The sequence below is a fragment of the Megalobrama amblycephala genome, linkage group LG6 (genome assembly GCF_018812025.1).
Source record: "Megalobrama amblycephala isolate DHTTF-2021 linkage group LG6, ASM1881202v1, whole genome shotgun sequence".
NCBI classification, from domain to species: Eukaryota; Metazoa; Chordata; class Actinopteri; order Cypriniformes; family Xenocyprididae; genus Megalobrama; species Megalobrama amblycephala.
The window spans coordinates 27,744,419-27,766,363 of record NC_063049.1 but is presented as its reverse complement, the minus strand read 5'-3'; the positions used below and the strand labels follow the sequence as shown (position 1 = coordinate 27,766,363).

Sequence of the window (21,945 nt, the reverse complement as noted above, 5' to 3'; positions counted from 1 at the left end):
AATATAATCACTGAAAGAGCAAGAACTGTCTCCTAAACATTTACCTATTAATTAATGGAGCTCTTCTTGACACCTTGCACACAAAATGCTTGAGGAAGTCATCGTGGAAGTAGCCCTGTGCCGCTGCTGACACCTTACTGACCACACTGCTGTCATTGGTCCCCTGCACCTGAGTAAATATGAAAAACAGAAAAAAGTAATAATAATTCCACCAAGGAATTATGGAACAACATGAGCGTGAATAATGAGTAAATAAGAGTAAATAATGACAGGATTTTCCTTTCCTTTTTGGGTGATATACGTTTAAGTTTAGAAAAGTGTGGGGTTTTTTTTCTTTTCATTTTGAATTACATACTTCAAGGCACTATGGTACATGACCACAGTTCCTGATACTATTAGCACTTTTTGTTAGTGGTATAATATTTTCACTGCCATATTTGGCCTTTTTAAAGTTCACGGATCTGAGTTGATCCTGTTTAAATGAAACCCAACAGAACATAAACATTGGCAAACTCACAGCAGCATCTTTTCCTTGCTCTCTCTTGCTGTTTACTGGCATCACTCTGAACACACGTGGAAGTCTCACTGGAGAAACAACAAGGAAGCACCACAGCGGAAGCTGGTGCGCACATTACTCTGTAACAGAAGCGTTTCCAATATAACCTCACATAAGAATTTAATGCAAAGTAATTTCGGAGTCAAAAATATAAACGTGTATAGTTTACATTTCCGTTGGTCGTCTGTACTGAGACACAGCAAAACAGACCTTTAACACATTGCTGTTGTTGTTTTTAGTTCAATATATTTATTTTGAAACATTTTTGAGCTAAAAAAAATGAACATTTATTTTATATCTTTAACATTTTAACTTATTTCAGTAATTAATACAAAATAACATTTTAAGTATTATTATTATTAAGAGACTTTTCAACAACATCCCGTGCGTCATTTCCGCTGACAGTTAGCATGGTGTTGAACTAGAAAACTTGTTCAGTTCTAAACAGGAGGAAAATTGAAGGTTTGAGCTGTTTTTTTTTTTCTGTCGTTCAGCTTTTTATGTTGTTTGTTTTACTGGAGATATTAATATATCGGCATCTTTCAGTATACTGAATCTCGATAATCCAACTGTAGTGAGCTGTAACGTTACTGTCAGATTGTTTTAGTTAGTTAATTTAGATTCAGCGCATATATTTCATATATTCTGATTATTATGCACTTGTAGATAGAGTTGTGACTAAATACATATTAATTACCTCTTCTTTCTGAAACTACAGTGGCTGAAACTGGATAAAGATATAAATCTTAAAACGTGCTCCCTCACATTTGCATTTAAGCTATCTTTTAACATGATTCACTGTTGTTAACATGAAAACTCAGCTAAAAACAGCTTCTGGTTATTTTTAGTGGTTTCTAGCTGGTCCAAACTGGTCATTTATGGTTCTTCGTTTTCTGTATGGTTAGTCAGATGATCATCTTGGTCCAGCAACAAACGGCCTCCCAGAAATGTTGGACCAACAACAAACAGCATCCCAGACTGCCTTTTTGTAATCAGTTGAACGTTGTTATTGTGAATTATTGTGAATTGTGAATTGTACTGATTTGAATGTCATTAAGGTAATATTACTACAATCTAAATTGGCTAACATAGATTGATTATAGATTGAAATTGTGAGAATGACTTGTCTTGTGGCATTACTTACAACTTACAAGGAGTTATAATTGAGCAATTAAATAATAATGAATATTATTTGTATATCAGTAAGTTATTGCATTAATGATGTCATTTTTCAGCATAAAATATGTTTACGAGTTTATATCTGTCTTGAAGTTACATGAAAATAAAATAAGTGAAAATATTAATATATTTTTCTGACAAATATAAAAAATAAGTTGCTGAAATCGCTATCAGATTTGTGGCAGGGCAAGCTAACATCTGTAAAGTGTCAGTTTTTGCTATCATTTTCTCTAATAAATAAAACTGTTGCATTGGATGCACATATATAGTATTTTTGGACTATATTTACAGCTGATCTCTTTTTTCTGTTCTTCACTTTTTACAGACCTCCTTCCTGGTATCCCAAAGGCATCCACCTGATCACCGTCTTGAATACCAGGAGAGCTGACTCTTTTTATGATAATCCACTCCCATAAGTTCCTAAGTCTTTGTCTTGAAAAACCTCCACCTCCCCTGCTTCCATCCTCTCCATCCCTCCCTCTTTTAGTTCTACTCATTCCCTCCCCTCCATCATGACTGAACCAGAGCTGCTCACAGAGGTCCCTGCCTCTCTTAAACGCCTGGCCAAGCAAGTTGTCCGGGGTTTCTACGGCATTGAGCACGCTCTTGCGCTGGACGTGCTGATCAGGAACCCTTGCGTACGTGAAGAGGACATGCTGGAGCTGCTCAAGTTTGACCGCAAGCAGCTGCGTTCAGTTTTGAACACTCTCAAGGCCGACAAGTTTGTCAAATGCCGTATGCGTGTGGAGACAGCACCTGACGGCAAGACGACGCGACACAATTACTACTTCATTAACTACCGGCTGCTGGTTAATGTGGTGAAGTACAAGCTGGACCACATGCGCAGACGCATTGAGACAGATGAACGGGACTCGACTAACAGAGCCTCCTTCCGCTGCCCCTGCTGCATGAACACGTTCACTGACCTTGAGGCCAACCAGCTGTTTGACCCCATGACTGGTGAGTATGAGAGGGAAACTGCGGGACAGAGTTGGGAAGTGGGAAATTAGCAGAATTATTGTATTTATTTCTGCTATTACTGTTTCTTGAATGTTGTGAACATGTAAGCCAAAGCTCTCCTTCAGGGATGTTTTTTAAAAGAATTAATTTGGCATTAGGGTGGGACTTTATGATGGTAGGTACATGTGCGGTATAGGGAAAAACTATAGCTGTATTAGTAGGTAGAACTGCATTACTTTATTTGAACACACACTACCATTGACAAAGTTTGGGTTTAGTATGATTTTTTAAAATCTTTTTTTAAAGAAATTAATGTTTTTATTCATCAGGGATGCATTAAATTGATAAATTGATTTCTATTTAAAATAACTGCAGTTCTTTTAACTTTCTTCTATTTGTCACAGAATCCTATATTATTATCCAAATCAGTATATAGAGGGTATGCACAGACGTCACTTTCCCGCCGGAACGCGCTCCCTCAGCTGGACTGAGTGGCAAAAGAACCTGCTGCGTGACTGGATTTAATAGGGGAAACTGCGATAACGCGAGTAAATCTAACGATTACACTAAAGGTTGGGCTCGAAAGTGATCCTTATAACATGTCAAAGAAACCGAATCCATAGATATTGGCATGCAGCCAGGAGTCGTGTTTCCTGACATTTGTGCCTGATTTCGACATCGAGGAAACACATAAAGCAAATCTGACTGTGAACACTTTAAATAACTACAATATAGGTAGGTTTAAATCTGAGGGATCACTTATATCTAGGGCTGCACAACGATTAATCGCGATATATTACGTAAACACAGACTTTTATTTTGCAACCGATTAATCGCGATTAATCGTGATTAATCATTGTGCAGCCCTAATTATATCAATGTTATATATATCGTCATATTGTCCAGCCCCAAAACTTGTATAGTTTTTGACAGTGTTTATTTAAAAACACACAATTATGCAGAATATAAGATGGTAAATATTTAATTGGTGAGTTGTCAACATAATATATAACAATACAATATATACGGTATGATTTTACCTCAAAATCCAACAATTTAACACAAAATGATAACTGCAAATCCATGTTTCTCTGTTGGAGTCCAGCTGTTTATGTGAATTGTGATCCATTTGCTTTCGGCAGTCTATAAAAATATACCTCAGGTTTTGTGTCAAAACTATTTGTACAGTCAGTCGCAAAGCTCTTTTCCTGTTTTGGATGTGTTTTGTGTGTTTTTCGCGGCATTCACGCTGAAAACCAATGCTGCAACTCAGTCTTTGTGCCACTCAGTGGGCGTAACCGCAGTCATAACGGTCAACGGTGACGTCACGTGCATACCCTCTATTAGAATGATTTCTGAAGTATCATGTGACAAGAAAAAATCAGCTGAAAATTCAGCTTTGCCGTCAAAGGAATAAATTACATTTTAAATGTATATTAAAATAGAAAAGTTATTTTAAATTCTAATAATATTTTACAATATTACTATTTTTTGCTGCATTTTTTTTAATCAAATAATTGCAACCTTGTTGAGCATTTAAAAAATTAAATGCACACACATACATGTCAAATGGAATTGAATTCAGAATTCATTCAACGAAAACTATGTGTAATAAATCAAAATACATCAACTTTGACTCATAATGTAATTTTCATGGAGCAAAATTATTTAATGAAATGTTGTAGGTGATGGGAAAGTGAGCAATGAGTAGTTATTATAAAAACACAACTGTTGTGTGATCATGATAATTGATGAAATCAATTAGAAAATGTTCTCCAGTCAAGAAGTATATTACTTATGCTCATCAGAGTTTTCATGTAGACAATAAAGATATGAGCTTAATTGCGTATTTTAAGTGTGGTTTTCAAGAATCAATCTCAAATTTCTTAATACCTAACTAATCTCAAATTTGGGGGATTGTGTCATCTTCTAGAAGATCCTAAACCCATGTACTTTAGCAATTGAAAAGATGTTTCGAATGTAGCTCTGTGTTTGATCTCTGACATCTTTTTGCCCACTCATGTGGTATTTTCTTAGTAAGTGCTAAATTCATTCAAAGATGCATTCAAAGTCACGCTGTGGCAGAGCTATATGCAAACACATGATGGCAGCAGAGGTCAAAAGTTGTAATGCATTCAACACACTTGAATGAATCTCACTTGGAGACTGATGCTAAATTGCGTCAGTTTGCAGACAGTCACAGACAGGAAAGAAAATGAAACTATTTTCATAGGTTTAAAAATAAACAGGCTGTAATCTCGTAGAGGCGGCTGTAAGGATTAGCGTACCTCATTGACATCATCATCATGCCTTTCTGCTTCTGTGCCTACTGTTTTACAATTCTGACTTCAACAGCTGCTGATTTATGTACATAGTGAAGTACACACACACACACACAAGTGCTGCTCTTGACGTGACTTGCGTTATAATGGTTTCAGAGATGTGTTTGTAAAGCTTAGTGCACTGCTAGCTGTCCCTGTTTAAGCTTTTATTATGGACAGAACCCAGCAAAACAAAAGTCTGCATTCGGTCTGTGTGTGTGTGTGTCTGTGTGTTTATTGAGGTCCATCAGCAATGAGTCATTTATAATTGATCTAACCTATGTGTGTGGTTAGAAGGAAATATGAGAAGAGAGTCTGAAACTGAATAGACTCAACACCACTGAACACTTAAGACTCGTCAGCCGGGTCTCTGAATAACATCTCACACACAGGGACTTGCCTCTTCAAATGCATCTTTTTTTAATGCACATGAAGTGTGTGTGTACATTCATAAAACCTTTCAAATCCATGAAGAGATTTTGAACGGTGTCTGTAGGGAATTGACTCAGAATACTTAGGCCCAATGAAAAGACATTAATGTGGTTTCATCAATTAAAGGAATATTGGGTTGTTTTAAAACCTCTGTGTATACGAACGAACAGGAAATGTTTATAGTAATGGACTTACAATGGAAGCCTGGTAGACAAGAAAACCAGAGGGTTTTAACAGAAATCTGCAGCAATTATTAAGAAATATTAAAGCAATTCTTCAGTAATATAATGTGTGTAATAAAATAGGAGTTAAAGCTGTAAAGCTGTAAATTGTCTTTTAAGAGACTGCTTTTGTAGATAGAGAAACTGCTGCTTATGTGTTCCAATGTAATTGTGTGTTGAGTTGCTCCCCAGCATTATGTGGTTATCATGATTTTTTTCTGGCATCTACACGATCTACACATTAAGCCGAAGTAATTAGGTTTACTTTTTTAGCTGGTCACCATCTGTTTAACGTGCACTGTACAATTATTCCTTATTTTAAATTATTCCGTATTTTGTGTATTGCCAGTGCTGTGCTAGGAATAGGAGTCCAGAAGAATTGAACAAATGGAACACTTTGTTTACTTCAGTAAAATTTAGTGCCATTATGTCGCTACTGAATCATCAGCTCCTTTCAGTCGTCCAATTTGGACAAAATGACTTTTGGTGATTCCTGAATGAATTACTCTTATGAAATGATTCTTTTCAGAGAATCAAATCCATCCAGCACAGGCAGTGTACTCAGATTCCTAAACAAATGACATGTAATGAGCCAGTTCTCTTCAGTGTATCAAAACCATACAGCGCAAAATGTTTCATCCGTGAATGAGTTAAATATATAACACATATTTATAAATATAAATAAGCTGATAATGGATATATTTATAAATTATATATTATATCAGCCTTCAGCCACCCTGCTGTCTAAATATCAGTACTGGTCTTACATATCTTTTTTTTTTTTTTTTTTTTTTAAATCAGTTGGCCTTGGCCACTACTCTGCTTGCTATGCTTCCATTGTAAGTGTATTTACTGTGAAGTTGAAATTAATATCAACAGCCTGTCACAGAACATTTACCCGATAATATTTTGTTAAACTATGAACTTTCTCTTTCTCTTCTGTCTCTCTCCCTGACTTCATGTCTTTTCTTTTCATGTGTGAGCTCTATCTGCATTTGTATATATTGCATAGGGTACATGCATCTTGTACCCGATAGTCAGGAGGAACTCCTCTGTATAGAAAGCATGTATTTCAGAGAGTGATGGACACATGAAAGGAAAGAACAGGTATAAGAGCGAGAGTTGGAGGGCTGAGAGCAGTGCCAGAGGTGAGTGATGAGTGTTAGAGGAATAGAAAGGCAGGTAAAGACCGCGTGGCACGTGTTCACCCTCACCTCTGCTGAAAGCAAACTGGCAGTCAGGGAGGCAAAGCTGTTGCTAGGATACACATCAGGAGGATTGGCAAGGATAGAGCGGAACGGCCAATGATAGCACCTAACCCTGTGTAGACCCTGCCATTATACACATACTTGTTTCCCATGTTCTCTCCTGGACTAATATACCTGAAAGGATTTTATAAACATGAGTTTCATGATACACAGTGATGTTTCTCCTCCGAGTAAACTTAAACGTGGATGTTTTGGAATTGGCTATTTTCTCCCTGTGCTGCCTTTTTATGCTTAGGTGGCTTAGTTGTGTCTTAGAACAGGATAGTGTATTGATCTGATGGGTCAAGCGCATCCAGGTCCCCCCTCGTTGAGCAAAACAAATTGATCTATGAAAATCTCTTTGATAGGTGAGGTGTTAGGGGAGATAAGGAGATCTGACAGGGTCAGGCTTGCATGATGATAAGTCACTCACTAATCCTATGTCTTCAGTCTGTCTCATTTCTGTTATCTCACTGTAGTCTTCCTTCCTTCTGAGTCGCACGTGTGCATATAGCAGGGCCGTAACCACCCAATTCAGATTAGAGGTGGGTATTTCAGTGGCTGATTTTTATTACGTTTGGCATCTATTTCATGCTATCGATAATCAGTAAAAGCACAAAGCAGGTGGATCATTTCATTTCCAGCCTGTAAGTCATTTAAAAGTTGTTTCTTTTTATTTTATATACTTATTTTAAACTTTATTTTCATCAAAGTATTCTGAAAAAAAAAAAAATTATTATGGTTTTTACAAAAATATCTGCTTCAACATTGATGAAATGTTTCTTAAACAGCAAATCGGCATATTCAGATGCTTTCTGAAGGATCATGTGACACTGAAGACTGGAGTAATTCAGCTTTGCCATCACAGGAATACATTTTAAAATATATTAAAATAGAAACCAGTTTAAATTGTACATTTTATTTCACAATAATACTGTTTTTTACTGTATTTTGATCAAATATAGCCTTGTTGACCATATAGAGACTTCGTCCAAAGACCCCAAAAAAAAAAAAATTCTTAAAAAAAATTCTACTTGTGAGTGGCACATGGTTAATTACTTAAGTTTTGTGATTGGTCAGTAATTTCCAAAGGCTTTGCATAAATGCAATAGATACACCAATCTGGGCATTTACTAAAGACTTTCCTTTCCAGTGTGAATTGCTGATGATCATTTCAGATGTTCTGTCCTGAAAAATAATCCTTTCTGAATGGGGTTTTAGATACTGTCTATAGAGCTTAAAGGGTTAGTTCACCCAAAAATGAAAATTCTGTCATTTATTACTTACCCTCATGCCATTCCACACCCGTAAAACCTTCGTTAATCTTCGGAAAACAAATTAAAGGTGCTCTAAATTAGGGCTGCACGATTATGACAAAAATCATAATTGTCGATTATTCCCTTGAAATTGTAATTGCGATTATTAATGACGATTATCACAATTTACATTGAATGATGTTTTGAATATCATTGTTTGAATGAATAATCATGTTTTGCTTGGTCTGTTCAAAGTCACGCTGGATTTTCTCCTCAGCGTAAGGTTAAGAGGTCCATCTATCACTCTTTTCCATGTTTGTAGAGTTAGTTTGTGGAGTAAATATATTGGCTGGTGTTGTCACAATACTGGAATTTCTAACTTCGATATGATAAAAACAATGTATATACTGTCATATAGATATTTTTAATATTATTTTTTATTTATTATTAGTCAAAAATTTCTTCTGAAGAGATCACTTCATATGATAAAGTTTTTAAGCTTTTCTCATAAATAAACGTTGATCAGTTACCATTACAATTATCTCACAAATATTTGCTAACTCAATCTATTTGTTTTTACAATGGGGTAATTTTGTTGCAATATATTACACAGCACAAGGAAGCTTGATTTCAAATGGTAAATTGAATTTAAAAAAGACAAGTAAACAGTAATAAAATAAGAACAAATGAACAAATTACTAACTATAGCACAAATACAATAGAATAAAGATAGAGATTAAATAGACTGCTTTCTATTTTCAGGTAGGTCTAACTGTAGTAATCAGGTAAGAAACTGAATAAAAAACAAAGTAGGCTAATCAAATGTAAAATAACATTGGATAATCTTCATTATAAAAATTAAATACAGATTAATCAATTAAAGTTACAGAAATTAATCAGTCAAGAGCAGTAAGTGATTTTCTCTTTGTTGATTAACAAAACAACATAGAGAGCGGCACGTTTATTCGGCTACTGTCCCTTTAAGACCTGACGAACGCACGGACACATTCTTCCTGAACTGTTTTACATTAATACTCACCAAGATGGGCATTGTGATATTGTTTCTGAGTGTATTTGACCATTAATAAACCTCGAAAAGGAGGTTATTTTGGCACTTGTATGTCAAAGGCGACTTTATTATGTGTCTGCGCTGTGAATGAGAGGAGGCAACCATGGTCTCAACCCGCTGTCAGAGAGGAGAGCAAGCACGCGCAGCTGGTATCGGTGTATCGATACTGCAGAAAGGAGTATTTGTATCGTTTCAGATATTTCAGTATCGATACATATCGAAATATTAATATTTTTGACAACACTAGGCTGTGTACACGGCTTTTTTTTTTAAAATGTTTCCCATCAGCGTATACCTACATCACTGGTAGCTTCTTTTATGCTGGGTTAGACCTTTTACATTCTGAAGTAGTCGTGATTCGCCTCTCACAACGTAACATGCTCAAAACACGCAGAATAATGTAAGTTGATATTTTTCCTTGTAATTGCGCCTTTGAACGATTACGAAATCGCGGCATCCGTAATCTTAATCGCGATTAGAAATTCGATTAATTGTGCAGCCCTACTCTAAGTGATCCTGGGCGGAGTAACTTCCTGTTGACGTTCGAAGTGTTGTCAAACAAAACAGAGGCTACCCTCCCTCCTCCTCCTCCTCCTCCCCCTCCCCTCCGTGCTTCCTGAAACAGTCATGAATGTGCATTTGAAATCATTCTTGTCGGTTATTGGCTGGAGCATGTTTATTATGTTTCGTGGCCCAGGCTGCACCAGTTTGTTTTTATTGCCGTTTTTGGAGCTTGTGGTGACTACAGAGACCGCGTTTTTTTACAGTGTGTTCAGGGGACAGGCAGCTAGCGGATAGTGAGGAGAAGTTTGCTGTATGTGACAAAAAATTTTTAAAGGTGCCCAAGAATGCTTTTTCAAAAGATGTAATATAAGTCTAAGGTGTCCCCTGAATGTGTCTGTGAAGTTTAAGCTCAAAATACCCCATAGATTTTTTTAAATTAATTTATTTAACTGCCTATTTTGGGGCATCATTAACTATACATTGATTTTTTCAGTCGCCGCCCCTTTAAATCACGTTCCCCCTGCCTCACGAGCTCTCGACTATATTACAGCGCATTTACAAAGTTCACACAGCTAATATAACCCTCAAATGGATCTTTACAAGATGTTCGTCATGCATGCTGTGTGCATACATCGAATCATGTGAGTAAAGTATTTATTTTGATGTTCACATTTGATTCTCTATGAGTTTGAGGCTATGCTCTGTGGCTAAAGCTAACATTACACACTGTTGGAGAGATTTATAAAGAATGAAGTTGTGTTTATGAATTATACAGACTGCAAGTGTTTAAAAATGAAAATAGCGACGGCTCTCTTGTCTCCGTGAATACAGTAATAAACGATGGTAACTTTAACCACATTTAACAGTACATTAGCAACATGCTAACGAAACATTTAGAAAGACAGTTTACAAATATCACTAAAAATATCATGTTATCATGGATCATGTCAGTTATTATTGCTCCATCTGCCATTTTTCACTGTTGTTCTTGCTTGCTTACCTTGTCTGTGCACAGATCCAGATGTTAATACTGCCTTTCCTTGTCTAATGCTTGAACATGGGCTGGCATATATGTAAATATTGGGGCGTACACCCCGACTGTTACGTAACAGTCGGTGTTATGTTGAGATCCGCGTGTTTTCCGGAAGTCTTTTAAACAAATGAGATTTACATAAGAAAGAGAAAGCAATGGGGTTTGAAACTCAATGTATGTCTTTTCCATGTACTGAACTCTTGTTATTCAACTATGCCAAGATAAATTCAATTTTTCATTCAAGGGCACCTTTAAGATATTTTAGTTGAAATCCGATGGCTCCGCGAGGCCTTCATAGGGAGCAATGACACTTCCTCTCTCAAGATCCATAAAGGTACTAAAAACATATTTAAATCGGTTCATGTGAGTACAGTGGTTCAATAGTAATATTATAAAGCGACGAGAATATTTTTGGTGCACCAAAACAAAAAACAAACAAAAATAACGACTTATTTAGTGATGGCCGATTTCAAAACACTGCTTCAGGAAGATTCAGAGCGTAAATGAATCAGTGTATCGAAACATGATTCGGATCGCGTGTCAAACCGCCAACGGCTGAAATCACGTGACTTTGGCGCTCCGAACAGCAGATGCGATACACTGATTCATTTGCTCTGAAGCAGTGTTTTGAAATCGGCCATCACTAAATAAGTCCTTATTTTGTTTTTTTGGCACTCCAAAAATATTCTCGTTGCTTTATAATATTAATACTGAACCACTGTACTCACATGAACCAATTTAAATATGTTTTTAGTACCTTTATGGATCTTGAGAGAGGAAGTGTCATTGCTCCCTATCGAGGCCTCACTGAGCCGTCGGATTTCATTTAAAATATCTTATTTTGTGTTCCGAAGATTAATGAAGGTCTTACGGGTGTAAAACGGCATGAGGGTAAGTAATAAATGACAGAATTTTCATTTTTGGGTGAACTAACCCTTGTATTGAATCCAGAAATCCAGTCATTATACTGTCCTTTAAAGAAGAAAAAAAATTTTTTTTTTACTGTATTCTGATTGTAATTATTATTATTGCATTAGCTCTGCTGTAATTGGAATAAATGTGTACATTTGTCACAGTTGCTTAGACTCCCTCATAAAAAACTTTATTCTGTCTCAAATGCTGAAATGATGTTGCATTCATCTTTTAAGGGCTGATCACAAAAGTCCTTTTGTTCTTTGGCGTAGACAACTGAACAAAGCGTCGTCCTGCTTTCAAAAGAGCTCTGAATCACTGGCGAGTGTGCTATGTAATTTAAACCAGACCTATTCATATCTCATAGATAATACAAAAACTATCAACACAAAGACACCAGCCCACTTCTCTCTGACAGAAGCCTTAATGTATGCCTACACACTAACAGCACAGCACCATGTTCCTTTAGATCACTGCGACAATATGTGTATGTGCCGGCCAGATGCACACTTTGCCTGAAAACAAGGATGACAACCCGGGTGTGTGCATGTGCCATATTGCTAATTGTCCAGGGCTTTGGATTTGATATCTCTACAGATTACTCTTGGCTGGGAGCCTCCAATGACATGTGGAAAGAAAAACGGATATATTTTATATTACTGTTTTTCTATAACTTTCCTTTATCTGCAGCTGTGGGTCAGTGATTCTTTTTGTCTCCCTCAATTTAACATGCAATTAATCTAAGGTTTCCATTCTGAACTAGTGAACTTCCTCTCTGTCCGTCACTTTAGGATCGGTTTACACAGAACGTGTTTTTGCAGTCCAGTGTGCTGCTTTTCAATTGTTTTATTGTAAACATGAGCTAGACAGATACTTTAAAGTGGTCATGAACTGCATTTTTTATTATTTTATGTTTCCTGAGGTGCACTTATAATGTTAGTATGATTTTTACATCAAGAATGGTCACAATTTAGAAATAAAAGGATGTTTTCTACCCTGATTTTATACCTCTGATTTGAACGCTCTGTTGGAAGGAGAGTTTCTGCTTTGAGACTTCAATGTAAATGCCCACTGATACGATTGGCTATCATCTTTATATATGAAATAAGTATTACATGTGGAACTCTCTTGAAATCTTTTACTATGTTTTTATTAGATTAACTAATTGTGAAAGGTGTTGATTATAGCATTATATTTACATCTGCTCCCGTCACATGAAAGGTTTTAACATTGGTTATAATGTAGGGCTGCAACGATTAATCGTGATTAATCGTTTGCAAAATAAAAGTCTGTGTTTATGTGATATATATGTGTGTGTTCTGTGTATAATAATTATGTGTATATAAATACACACACATTCATGTATATATTTAAGGAAAATGTTATATTTATATATAAAATATTTATGTTTATATGTAATATAAAATGTATATATTTATAATACATGCATATATTTCTAAACTTTATACCTGTATGTGTGTGTATTTATATATACATAATTATTATACACAGAACACACACATATACATTACGTAAACACAGACTTTTATTTTGCAAATGATTAATCGCGATTAATCGTTGCAGCCCTATTATAATGCACCGCAATAACGAGTGTACAACCAATGTACACTCAATGGCTAGAGAACACCCATAATGCCATCCATCCATTTTCCAAACCACTGGTCCAATGTGGCTACAGCATAATATTATACAGGTATAAATTCATTTTTAATTGATTAAATTAAAAATTATCAAATTATTAAAAATTTAATTATTAAATTAAAGTTTATACATGCTAGTTTCCATGATAGAGTTCAAGATAAATCTTTTCATTACTACTGAAGCTGTTAGTTTGCCAAGTTTCAAATGATTATTAAACAGCAAGCACAAACTATGCAAAAGCGGCAGCCCTTCTGGCGCACTCAGTGTCCGTATTCACTCACTCGTTTTCATACACTCCTTCAAGTGGACTATATTGTTGGAGTAATGTAGGGAATAGTGAATGAAGGTATAGTGGGCGATTTCGAACACAGCCTCAGGCCCCATTTACACTTGTGCGTTTTTGTTTAAAAATGAAAACGATCCTCGTCTACACTGGCGTTTCCACAGCGTTTCAGAAACTGAAAATGCATGTCACATGACCGTTCATGCACACTGGGTATGTGTGTACAAGTGTAAACAGTTGCCTCTTGTGCATGTAGGCAGCTGCAGTATTAAATAAATGCATAGTTTAACTGCACAATGGCTGCCAAAAATTACAACAAAGCCAGCAAAGATTGCAGTTCAGTCTCCATGTTATTGTTTACACGGTCGTCAAGGATACGCAGAGCGAATGTGGGCAGCCACGCCATCGTTTTCAAAAGTCTCCTTTTGGTCCGTTTATGCTGAAGCGCAACCCCAATGTTTTCAAACTAAAACGGGGTCTGCAGCGTTTTAGAAAAATTCTTTATCTTTAAATTCTTTAAAGATTAACGAAGTCATACGGGTTTGGAACGACATGAGGGTGTGTAAATTTTCATTTTTGGGTGAACTAACCCTTTTAATCACAATTTATATAAGATATTTTAAATTTTAATATTCATGCTACTACGAGTGAATAAACAATGTGAGGTTGACCGTTTAATCACTTGCTTGATTTACTAACGCATAAATGATTTTGAGACAAAGAACGTATGACTGTACATGAATCATTACATATCAGAAATCACAGATTAGGCATTAGAATTAACAAGGTTACTTACATGTTGTGGCAGTTTACTTGCAGTAAAAGTCTGTTTGCAAAGCCTGCACCGAAATTGTGACTGATTTACCAAAGATTCCTCAGTGAAATGTACCGAACAAACAAACAATGCACTACTGAGACATGTACATGGTTGAAAATAAATAACCACTTTCCTAGCATTAGGATGCTTTAGAAGATAATGTTATTTTTAGTCCAGTGGTACTGTATCGCTCTTCTCTCCTTCTCATCTCACTAACGCTCCAGTGGGTGGGGCCAAAGATGTGATTATGTAGAAGAAGGCGTTGATCTGATTCTGCAGATGCAGTCTTTCGTCACACTATTATGTCATAATGTGACAATTTGAAATGAGGAATCTTTTACGTGTCAAAAGATGAAGGAAAATTGGATTCCTCAATTCATGACCCCTTTAACTGTTGAGCCACATCTCGCTGCTTCTCGCCTTTTCTATAACATCTCACGCATGAGCAATGCCATGTTAGGTAATACAGAACACATTCTTGTTTAAAAATGGCAGACTTAGCGCAGCAGAAAGGAAAAGACTGCATGGTGCCAAAGAGACAAGTTGACACACAGCGCTCGCACAAGATGTTATAGAAGCAGCAAGATGCGTTACAGCAGTCAAAGATCTACTACATAGAAAAATGATTAGGTGGAATGCAGTGGAATGGAGAAAAAAAGCTTGACTCATTTTATAAAATAAATGCAGTGGTCAAAGATGTCCATCAAGCACGTATTCATATAGAAAAACATTGGGAAACAGAACGTGGTTTTGTGTTTAATAATGCAGGGTAGAAGCAGGGTAGTTGAATAAAAAAAAAAAATAATATATATATATATATATATATATATATATATATATATTATTTTTTTTTTTTTTTTTTAAAGTTGAACTTTTAACTTGAGCGCTGCATTTTTAGAATACTTTATGTGCAAGACTCTGCAAAAGACGCAAGATGCGAGCGCAACGGTCAAACATGTAAGTCTAGTACTTGTTTACTGTCAATCTATTGTCTGTTTGGGAAAAACAGTGGAAAGGCAATGCAAAACGCATGCTGTGAATGTCCCGAATACATCTGCTCTTTTAAGCCCTTAATCCTTCACTACATGATGTTTGCATGCGTTTAAAATGATATCACCTCATCTTTATTTAGACATTTAAATTGCAGCCTGTTATCTCTGCATTCCTTATCGCTTGTGCTTTTTCATTTCTTTTCTGTGCGTGTGTATGAGAGAGAGAGAGGACAAGCAGACAGACTGACCAGGAGGGCTGCGGTAAAATAGTTCCCTGCGCTCAGGGCTTGTCGATATTTCCTCTGGAGCTGTGTCAAATGTGATGAAGACTTTTTTTTTTTTTATCTTCCCTTCACCTGAATGTTATTTCTTTTCTTTTTTACAGCCTCTCTCTCTCTCTTTGTACTTGTCAAATTGTTTTCTTTTTCGCCCTCCACTCCTGTATTGGCAGAAAAGACATCTGTAGTAAAAGGGCCTAGCTGGAGGTGATTGTTTTTCAGTAGCGCTTTCACAGATTTTGTTGTCAACTTTCCAGCAAAGCTTTTAAAATGGAAATTGCTGCGAATCGTTTACTCGTTTGATTCCCCTCAAGGCCAGAAACTCGGAAGCCGTCATGCACTCAGCACAACAACATGAGATTATTTCAGCATAGAAAAACATATTGCTGGTGTGTGTTCATGATATCAAAACATGAACATGAGTAGAATGACATTCTAGATAAAAAGCTACAATTAAAGGTAGGTCACGATATCAGCACCATCTGTGACTGACCATTAAATGCTAAGTACACACATATGTAAAATTTGTCAAAGCTTGTATTTTATATTCAGCAAGTAGCCGGTGTACACCACACACTCATACACAGGGCCCTGCTGTGTGTGTTCTTGTCAGAAGGCTGTAAATAACTTCAGCAGCAGATGGCAAACCAGACCAGCTTCGCTCGCTGTGTCACCGAACCGCCAGTGAATGTTGGGGCCGAGTGTGTGTTTGTGTATGTTTGTCCTTGTGTCTGTGATTGTTCTTCCTCTTTACTGTTTCAATAATATTAGATCGTCAGCAGTGATTTTGGCTCCATCCTCTAGATGGCATTGAGTTGAAACTGTAATTAGGCTGCACCCTTAATATATACATTTGTCATTTTGCTAGCAACTGATTATAATAAGAAATGTTGACCAATTCAAGCTAGTCAATTATAATGGGAGACACTAATTTGTTGTTGGTTTGAAAACTTTGTATGGTGATGACACCATCTCACCCCCCTGGCCACTGACATTAGTGGTTCCTGGTTCAAAACCAGCATGTTTGAAAGGCAGAGGCAAATTTTCTGGCTTAGAATTGGAAATGGGAGCCAGATTGGGTACTGGCTTCAGCTCCACGATTAGCACATTGTCTGTGGGAAAAGGGGGATATGGAATCCCAGAATTTGGAGCCCCTGGCTAACAGGGAACTGGAGATATGAAGCCCCTTGACAGGCAATGATTTTTCTAGCCTCCTACTTCCAAACCGAGTGACCCAGATGCGCCAAACATTGTGGATAAGGTCGGTGTGGTGTAGCCGTTAAAGTCCTTCTGAACCGGAAGTTGCAAACGACTTTTCTCCGGTGTTGTGACGTATTTCCAAGTGAAACGGAATATTAGAGTAGAATAGAGGGCAGAGTTTTACTTCAGCGCTCCTCCTCTCCGTCTCTCACTCATAGCAGACTAACGGTTGGAGAGGGGTGGTTTAAGCGATTTCAGCCCAAGCCGTCAAACTGACGTCATTAGAGAAGGGTCATCGTAGCAGAGGGGAGGAGCATTTTCAGATTTTGATTAAATATTACGAAGCCAAACAATTTTTTTTGTGTGGACTGACTTGCACGGATGAATTGTTCACCACAAAACTAGCAATTTGAGCTAACAAAAATAAATAAGGTCAATTTTGATTTCATGTGTACTTTAAGGCTCAGGTTTGAAGAGCGCTGTTACTGTTTCAACATTTGATATTTTGTATTTAAAGACCTTCTCCTCTCAAACACAGGGACGTTCCGCTGTACCTTCTGTCAAACAGAAGTAGAGGAAGATGAATCAGCTGTGCCAAAGAAAGATGCCCGCACTCTGGTGGCACGATTTAATGAGCAGATCGAGCCTATCTATGTATTGCTACGAGAGACAGAGGACATCAACTTGTCCCATGACCTTCTGGAGCCCGAACCGTCAGAAATTCCAGCCCTAAAACAGAGGTCAGCACAAAGTTCAGTGGCCAGTTATATGCAGAAGTCTGTTGTTATAGTTAACTAAAACTATTCAAAATAATTGTTATTTGAAATAAAATGTAATATAAATATTTGATGAAAAACTTAAATGAAAATTAGAAATGTTGCATTGGCAATTAACTGAAATAAAATAAATTTAAGTCCTAAAATGACTAAAACTAAAACTGAAAGAAAAAAAATTAAACATACCACAAAAAAAAGAAAAAAAACTAAAATTGACTGATAAAATAAAATATAAAAGCTAATTCAAAATATTAATAAATGCTATAATAGTATGTAAATAATAGTAAAAAAAAAACAAAAACACACTGGCAAGAGATAATGAACAGTCAGATGGTTCATTATCCCAAAATAGATCATTTATTTTGAACCGAATAGAGAGACTTCATTGTCATCTGATAGCGGATACTAACTTTAAAAAATGTCATAAAGGATGCCCAATTAAAGTCTGTTTTATGTTATATCAACATAACTCTTTGGTAATCCACTTTCCCGCTATTTTTCACAGTCGGGAGCGGGCTGCCCAGTCCGCAGCAGCAGCCGCTGCCGGGGCAACTGGTCGAGAAATATGGAAAACAAAAGGCTCGTCGTATGACCTCTACACGCAGAATGTGGTCATCAGTATGGAAGACCAGGAGTCTCAGCCTGGTCAGACTGCTGAAGCCAAAGCCCCCAAAGAGAGGCCTGTATGGCTGACAGAAAGCACGGTGCAGGGGGTGTACAGCGAAACAGATGCTCTAAAGCACAGTGAGTCACATCAATTATATTGTATCATTATGAAAGCATTCTTTGTGGTCATGGCTGCATATTAACACTGTTTTTATGCATTTCATGATTTGCCTGCTTATTTTTATTTTTTTTCATTCTTCGCATTGGTCTGAATGCAAACTAGGTATAAGGGTGAGGACTTTATTTGGTTGAAAGGGACATTGTCACTCAAAACATCTTTGATTTTCCATGGAACACAAAAAGAGATCTATAGCGAAATAATCAATAGGGAAATAATCAAGCTGCTTTTTTTAAAACAATGACTGCCAATTAGAGGTCTGCTCAGGATGGTTTTTTTTTTAGTCCCACTCCCACAAGATTCTGCAAAAAATATATTTTGTCCCTTTTCCATCTGCAACTTTAATATTTTTTCCTGCTTCCGCTCACAAAAGCCCACCGGTATAGGTCTACGTGGATTTTCCCGTAAGATTCCTCTCCCATAAGATTCCATTTTTCCACTTATTCCCACACACAATTCTTCAGACCTCACCTTGTTGCATTTGTCTTGGCATGCAAAAGGAAGGTTCTTTTCCTCATTGCCATGTACAATCAAAAAACATTGAGAATATCCAACCCTGTGCTTGTTTATTTTTGTTGCTTAATAAACGAATGACACGAATAACACAAATAACATTCTGTACATTAAAACCATAAGATACTAGCCACGAATCTCGCGAGACAAATATGTGATGAGATTTCTCGTCGAGGCGAAAAGTAGTCTCATGATGTTGCCATGACAGAGTGGTTAGGATGATTAGGAAAGAATATGCCACCGCTTCGTTTACATTACGCCTCCACTGTTGTTTTGCTTTGTATTTAAATAAAAAACATTTAATTCAGTTGGATAACGGCTGCTGCCGCTCCATATTCACAGAGTTACGCGCGATCGCTGAAAGTGAAAGTAAACGCGAGCGTGCTTTCAAACGCGATGTCAATACCCCGCATTTTGAAAGCGGCTCCCTGATGCATGCAAATATCTCTCAATATGAAAGCTATTTTAGGCTGGGCAGTGTAGTTGTAACCATCTCTTAGCTCTGTATCAAAGAAAAATTTGGTCTTTTTTGCACTTTTAATATTGAGAGAGTGCGATGGTTGCACTTATTGTAAAGTGATACCATAAAAATGAATAACAGTTTTCTCTTAATCTTACTAAGCACAAACAATAAGGTTTTGTTTGTTAACATTAGTTAATGCACTGTGAATACTGTAAATACTGTAGCAAATGTATTGCTCATTATTAGTTGATATTTAATACATTAATGTTAATAAATGAGACCTTATTGTAAAGTGTTACAATTTTTATTTATACTGTTTTTATTTCTATGATCAGTTTGTGGAAAGGAGTTCAGTTAGGAGGTCAAAAGTTGTAGAAGCTCATAAATCATGTACAGTAAAGCCTAAAGAGACTGAAATCATACAGAAGAGAAGTCAGTCAGTTGAGTTAGTGTCAAAACCTTTTACTGTGCTTTTGTAATGTTGTCTTTTACTGCATATGATAATTCATACTAAGAAAGTAGAACTGAAATGACATTCATTACAAGATGATTAGTTAAAACATTTCAAATACACCTGCAGAATATTTTTCTAGTCATGTATTTCGCCATTGAGGATTTCTTAAAAATAGTGTGTAAAAAATCTTGTCTCGTCTCGTCTCGTGAGATACCTGTCTCGTCACACCCCTATAAAATACGCAACTATTTTTCTTTTGATATTTATATCTTTCTTTGTATTCATCTGCACTCAGCAATTCAAAACTTCCTGGGCCACACTCTTGTTCCACAGTTCCTGCAGTAAAGTGTGGACCGTTACTGCCAAGCTACAAAAAGGACAGAAAGTACCATAAAAATAGTCAGTTTGGCTTGCATTTGTGTTGCACCATGTCTCATGTGAATCTATCCTGAAGGCAATCTGGCAATTTTATGGCAATTTTCTGGGATCAACGAAGTTTTGACTTCCACTCGTTCAAATCATAGTATGGTCAAAAACTTTTAGTTTGTATATTCATCACCATTAAAGAAGGCTGAAAAGAAACCCAATGTGAACTTCAATGATTCTTGAGTTTATAATCGTTAATAGGTTTGAAAGTTTAAGTGGAATTTGAGCTATAGTAGGGCTTCAGAAAGGCCTTGGATTTAGAAGGGTTAGCACATTCATGGTTAAAATTTGGAAAGTTAAAAAAAAAAAATTGCATCTGAATTTACAGGGTTTTTTTCTTCTTCTTTTTCCTCCAATTTTTACACACCAGCTGGCGAGGACCCGATAGTAACCCAGGAGGGCATGACTGGAAGAGGAGCCGCACAGGATGAGAATGAGGAGGTGATGCAGGCTCTCCTCATTCACGAGAAGAGGAGCGGAGTCGGTCCAGGAGGTGGCATCGTCTCCAGACCGACCGTTCCAGTGGCTAACGCCAGCGACTCTGACAGCGATACCAGCGAATCGGATGAAGACTCTTTGCCCCAGGCTCCAACCCACATGGCACACAACGCTACAGCTTTGCGGCCAGGAAAACAAGAGGATGAGGACGAAGATGATGAAGATGAGTTTGAGGAGGTCGGGGATGACCCTGTGGTAATGGTAGGGGGAAGACCCTTCCCTTACAGGGAAGTGAGCCAGAGACCCGACCTGGTGGAACAGATGAGCGCTCAGGAGAAAGAGGCGTACATTGAGATGGGCCAGAACCTCTTTCAGGACATGTACTTCTGAGTTCATCATGTCTGTCTGCATAACATTCGTTCTTTCTGTATCTCGCTTGTGTCCGTTTTTCACAGGTTGCAGTTTCGATCTGTCTCCTTTGCACACTTTATCTCAAACGGTGTTGTGCAGCGTGCCAGAGCTGAGAAATGTAGTGTTATACCCGCTGACTGTTCTTTTTTTCTCAACCCTCTGCCATATTCATATACAAAACTTCTCTGGTGCCAATTATACCGCAGTATCACGGTTGTAAACAAGAGTATCATACATTGGCAAACACGCTCACACCGCTACTTTTTTCAGTTGGTTTGCGGTCTCGCCACATTCAGAGGCTTTCAAACGAATAACAGTGTTGCTGCAGTGACCTCTAGAACGGTTTTACTCCCCAAATCGAAGGGGTTTTCTGACATAATTGACTTTTGTATGACAGAAAGTGACAGACTCTGTTGTTTAGCACAAAGCTACAGAGACATTTCAGCATCTTCTTGCTTTTGTGTCTTTTTCCTTGGGTCTTTTTCCAACAGTATTTAGCAGAACTTGCATTTTGAAAGAAAGACGAGCGATTTTCTTGCGACTGACTACCTTGACATGATATTAAATGGTTTTGATGAGATATGTTTGTTTAGAGTGTGAATGCTTTCCTTTCATTGCAGAAATGAGCACTTTCTTCTCTGATTTCTGCCTCAGTGGACATTATTCACTTCAGTTTGTTTATCCATAAGTGGAAAAATGATGTTTTTTTTTTTATTTGTTAGACCTTTTACAGTAATAAAAAGCTGAGTGTAAAAATA

General features: G+C 37.0%; 2 protein-coding genes across 3 annotated transcripts in view; one reads left to right on the top strand and one right to left on the bottom strand.

The window, feature by feature from the left end:
* Window positions 1-859, bottom strand: part of lcmt2 (leucine carboxyl methyltransferase 2) — a 7,807-nt gene extending 6,948 nt beyond the window's left edge. The window contains exons 1-3 of the mRNA XM_048193637.1: window positions 726-859; window positions 518-636; window positions 45-169 (exon numbers count right to left, since the gene is read on the bottom strand). Of these exons, the coding sequence (XP_048049594.1) occupies window positions 45-169; window positions 518-559 (167 nt within the window). The 5' untranslated portion in view covers window positions 560-636; window positions 726-859. The remainder of the gene's footprint in view (window positions 1-44; window positions 170-517; window positions 637-725) is intronic.
* Window positions 518-21,945, top strand: gtf2e1 (general transcription factor IIE, polypeptide 1, alpha). Of its 2 annotated transcripts, none has more exons than XM_048193640.1 (5): window positions 518-622; window positions 2,061-2,695; window positions 17,461-17,662; window positions 18,204-18,442; window positions 20,709-21,945. In XM_048193640.1, exons 2-5 carry the CDS (start codon window positions 2,248-2,250, stop codon window positions 21,164-21,166), a joined length of 1,347 nt encoding a protein of 448 aa, XP_048049597.1. In that variant the 5' UTR covers window positions 518-622; window positions 2,061-2,247; the 3' UTR covers window positions 21,167-21,945. The 2 variants fall into 2 exon arrangements, with proteins under 2 accessions (XP_048049597.1, XP_048049596.1); XM_048193639.1 differs by lacking the exon at window positions 518-622 and adding an exon at window positions 880-1,018.

Coding starts and splice junctions, on each gene's coding strand:
- gtf2e1 (XM_048193640.1), top strand. CDS start 2,248: ATGACTGAACCAGAGCTGCTCACAGAGGTCCCTGCCTCTCTTAAACGC. Junction 2,696..17,460: donor GCTGTTTGACCCCATGACTG/GTGAGTATGAGA, acceptor TCTCAAACACAG/GGACGTTCCGCTGTACCTTC. Junction 17,663..18,203: donor ATTCCAGCCCTAAAACAGAG/GTCAGCACAAAG, acceptor TATTTTTCACAG/TCGGGAGCGGGCTGCCCAGT.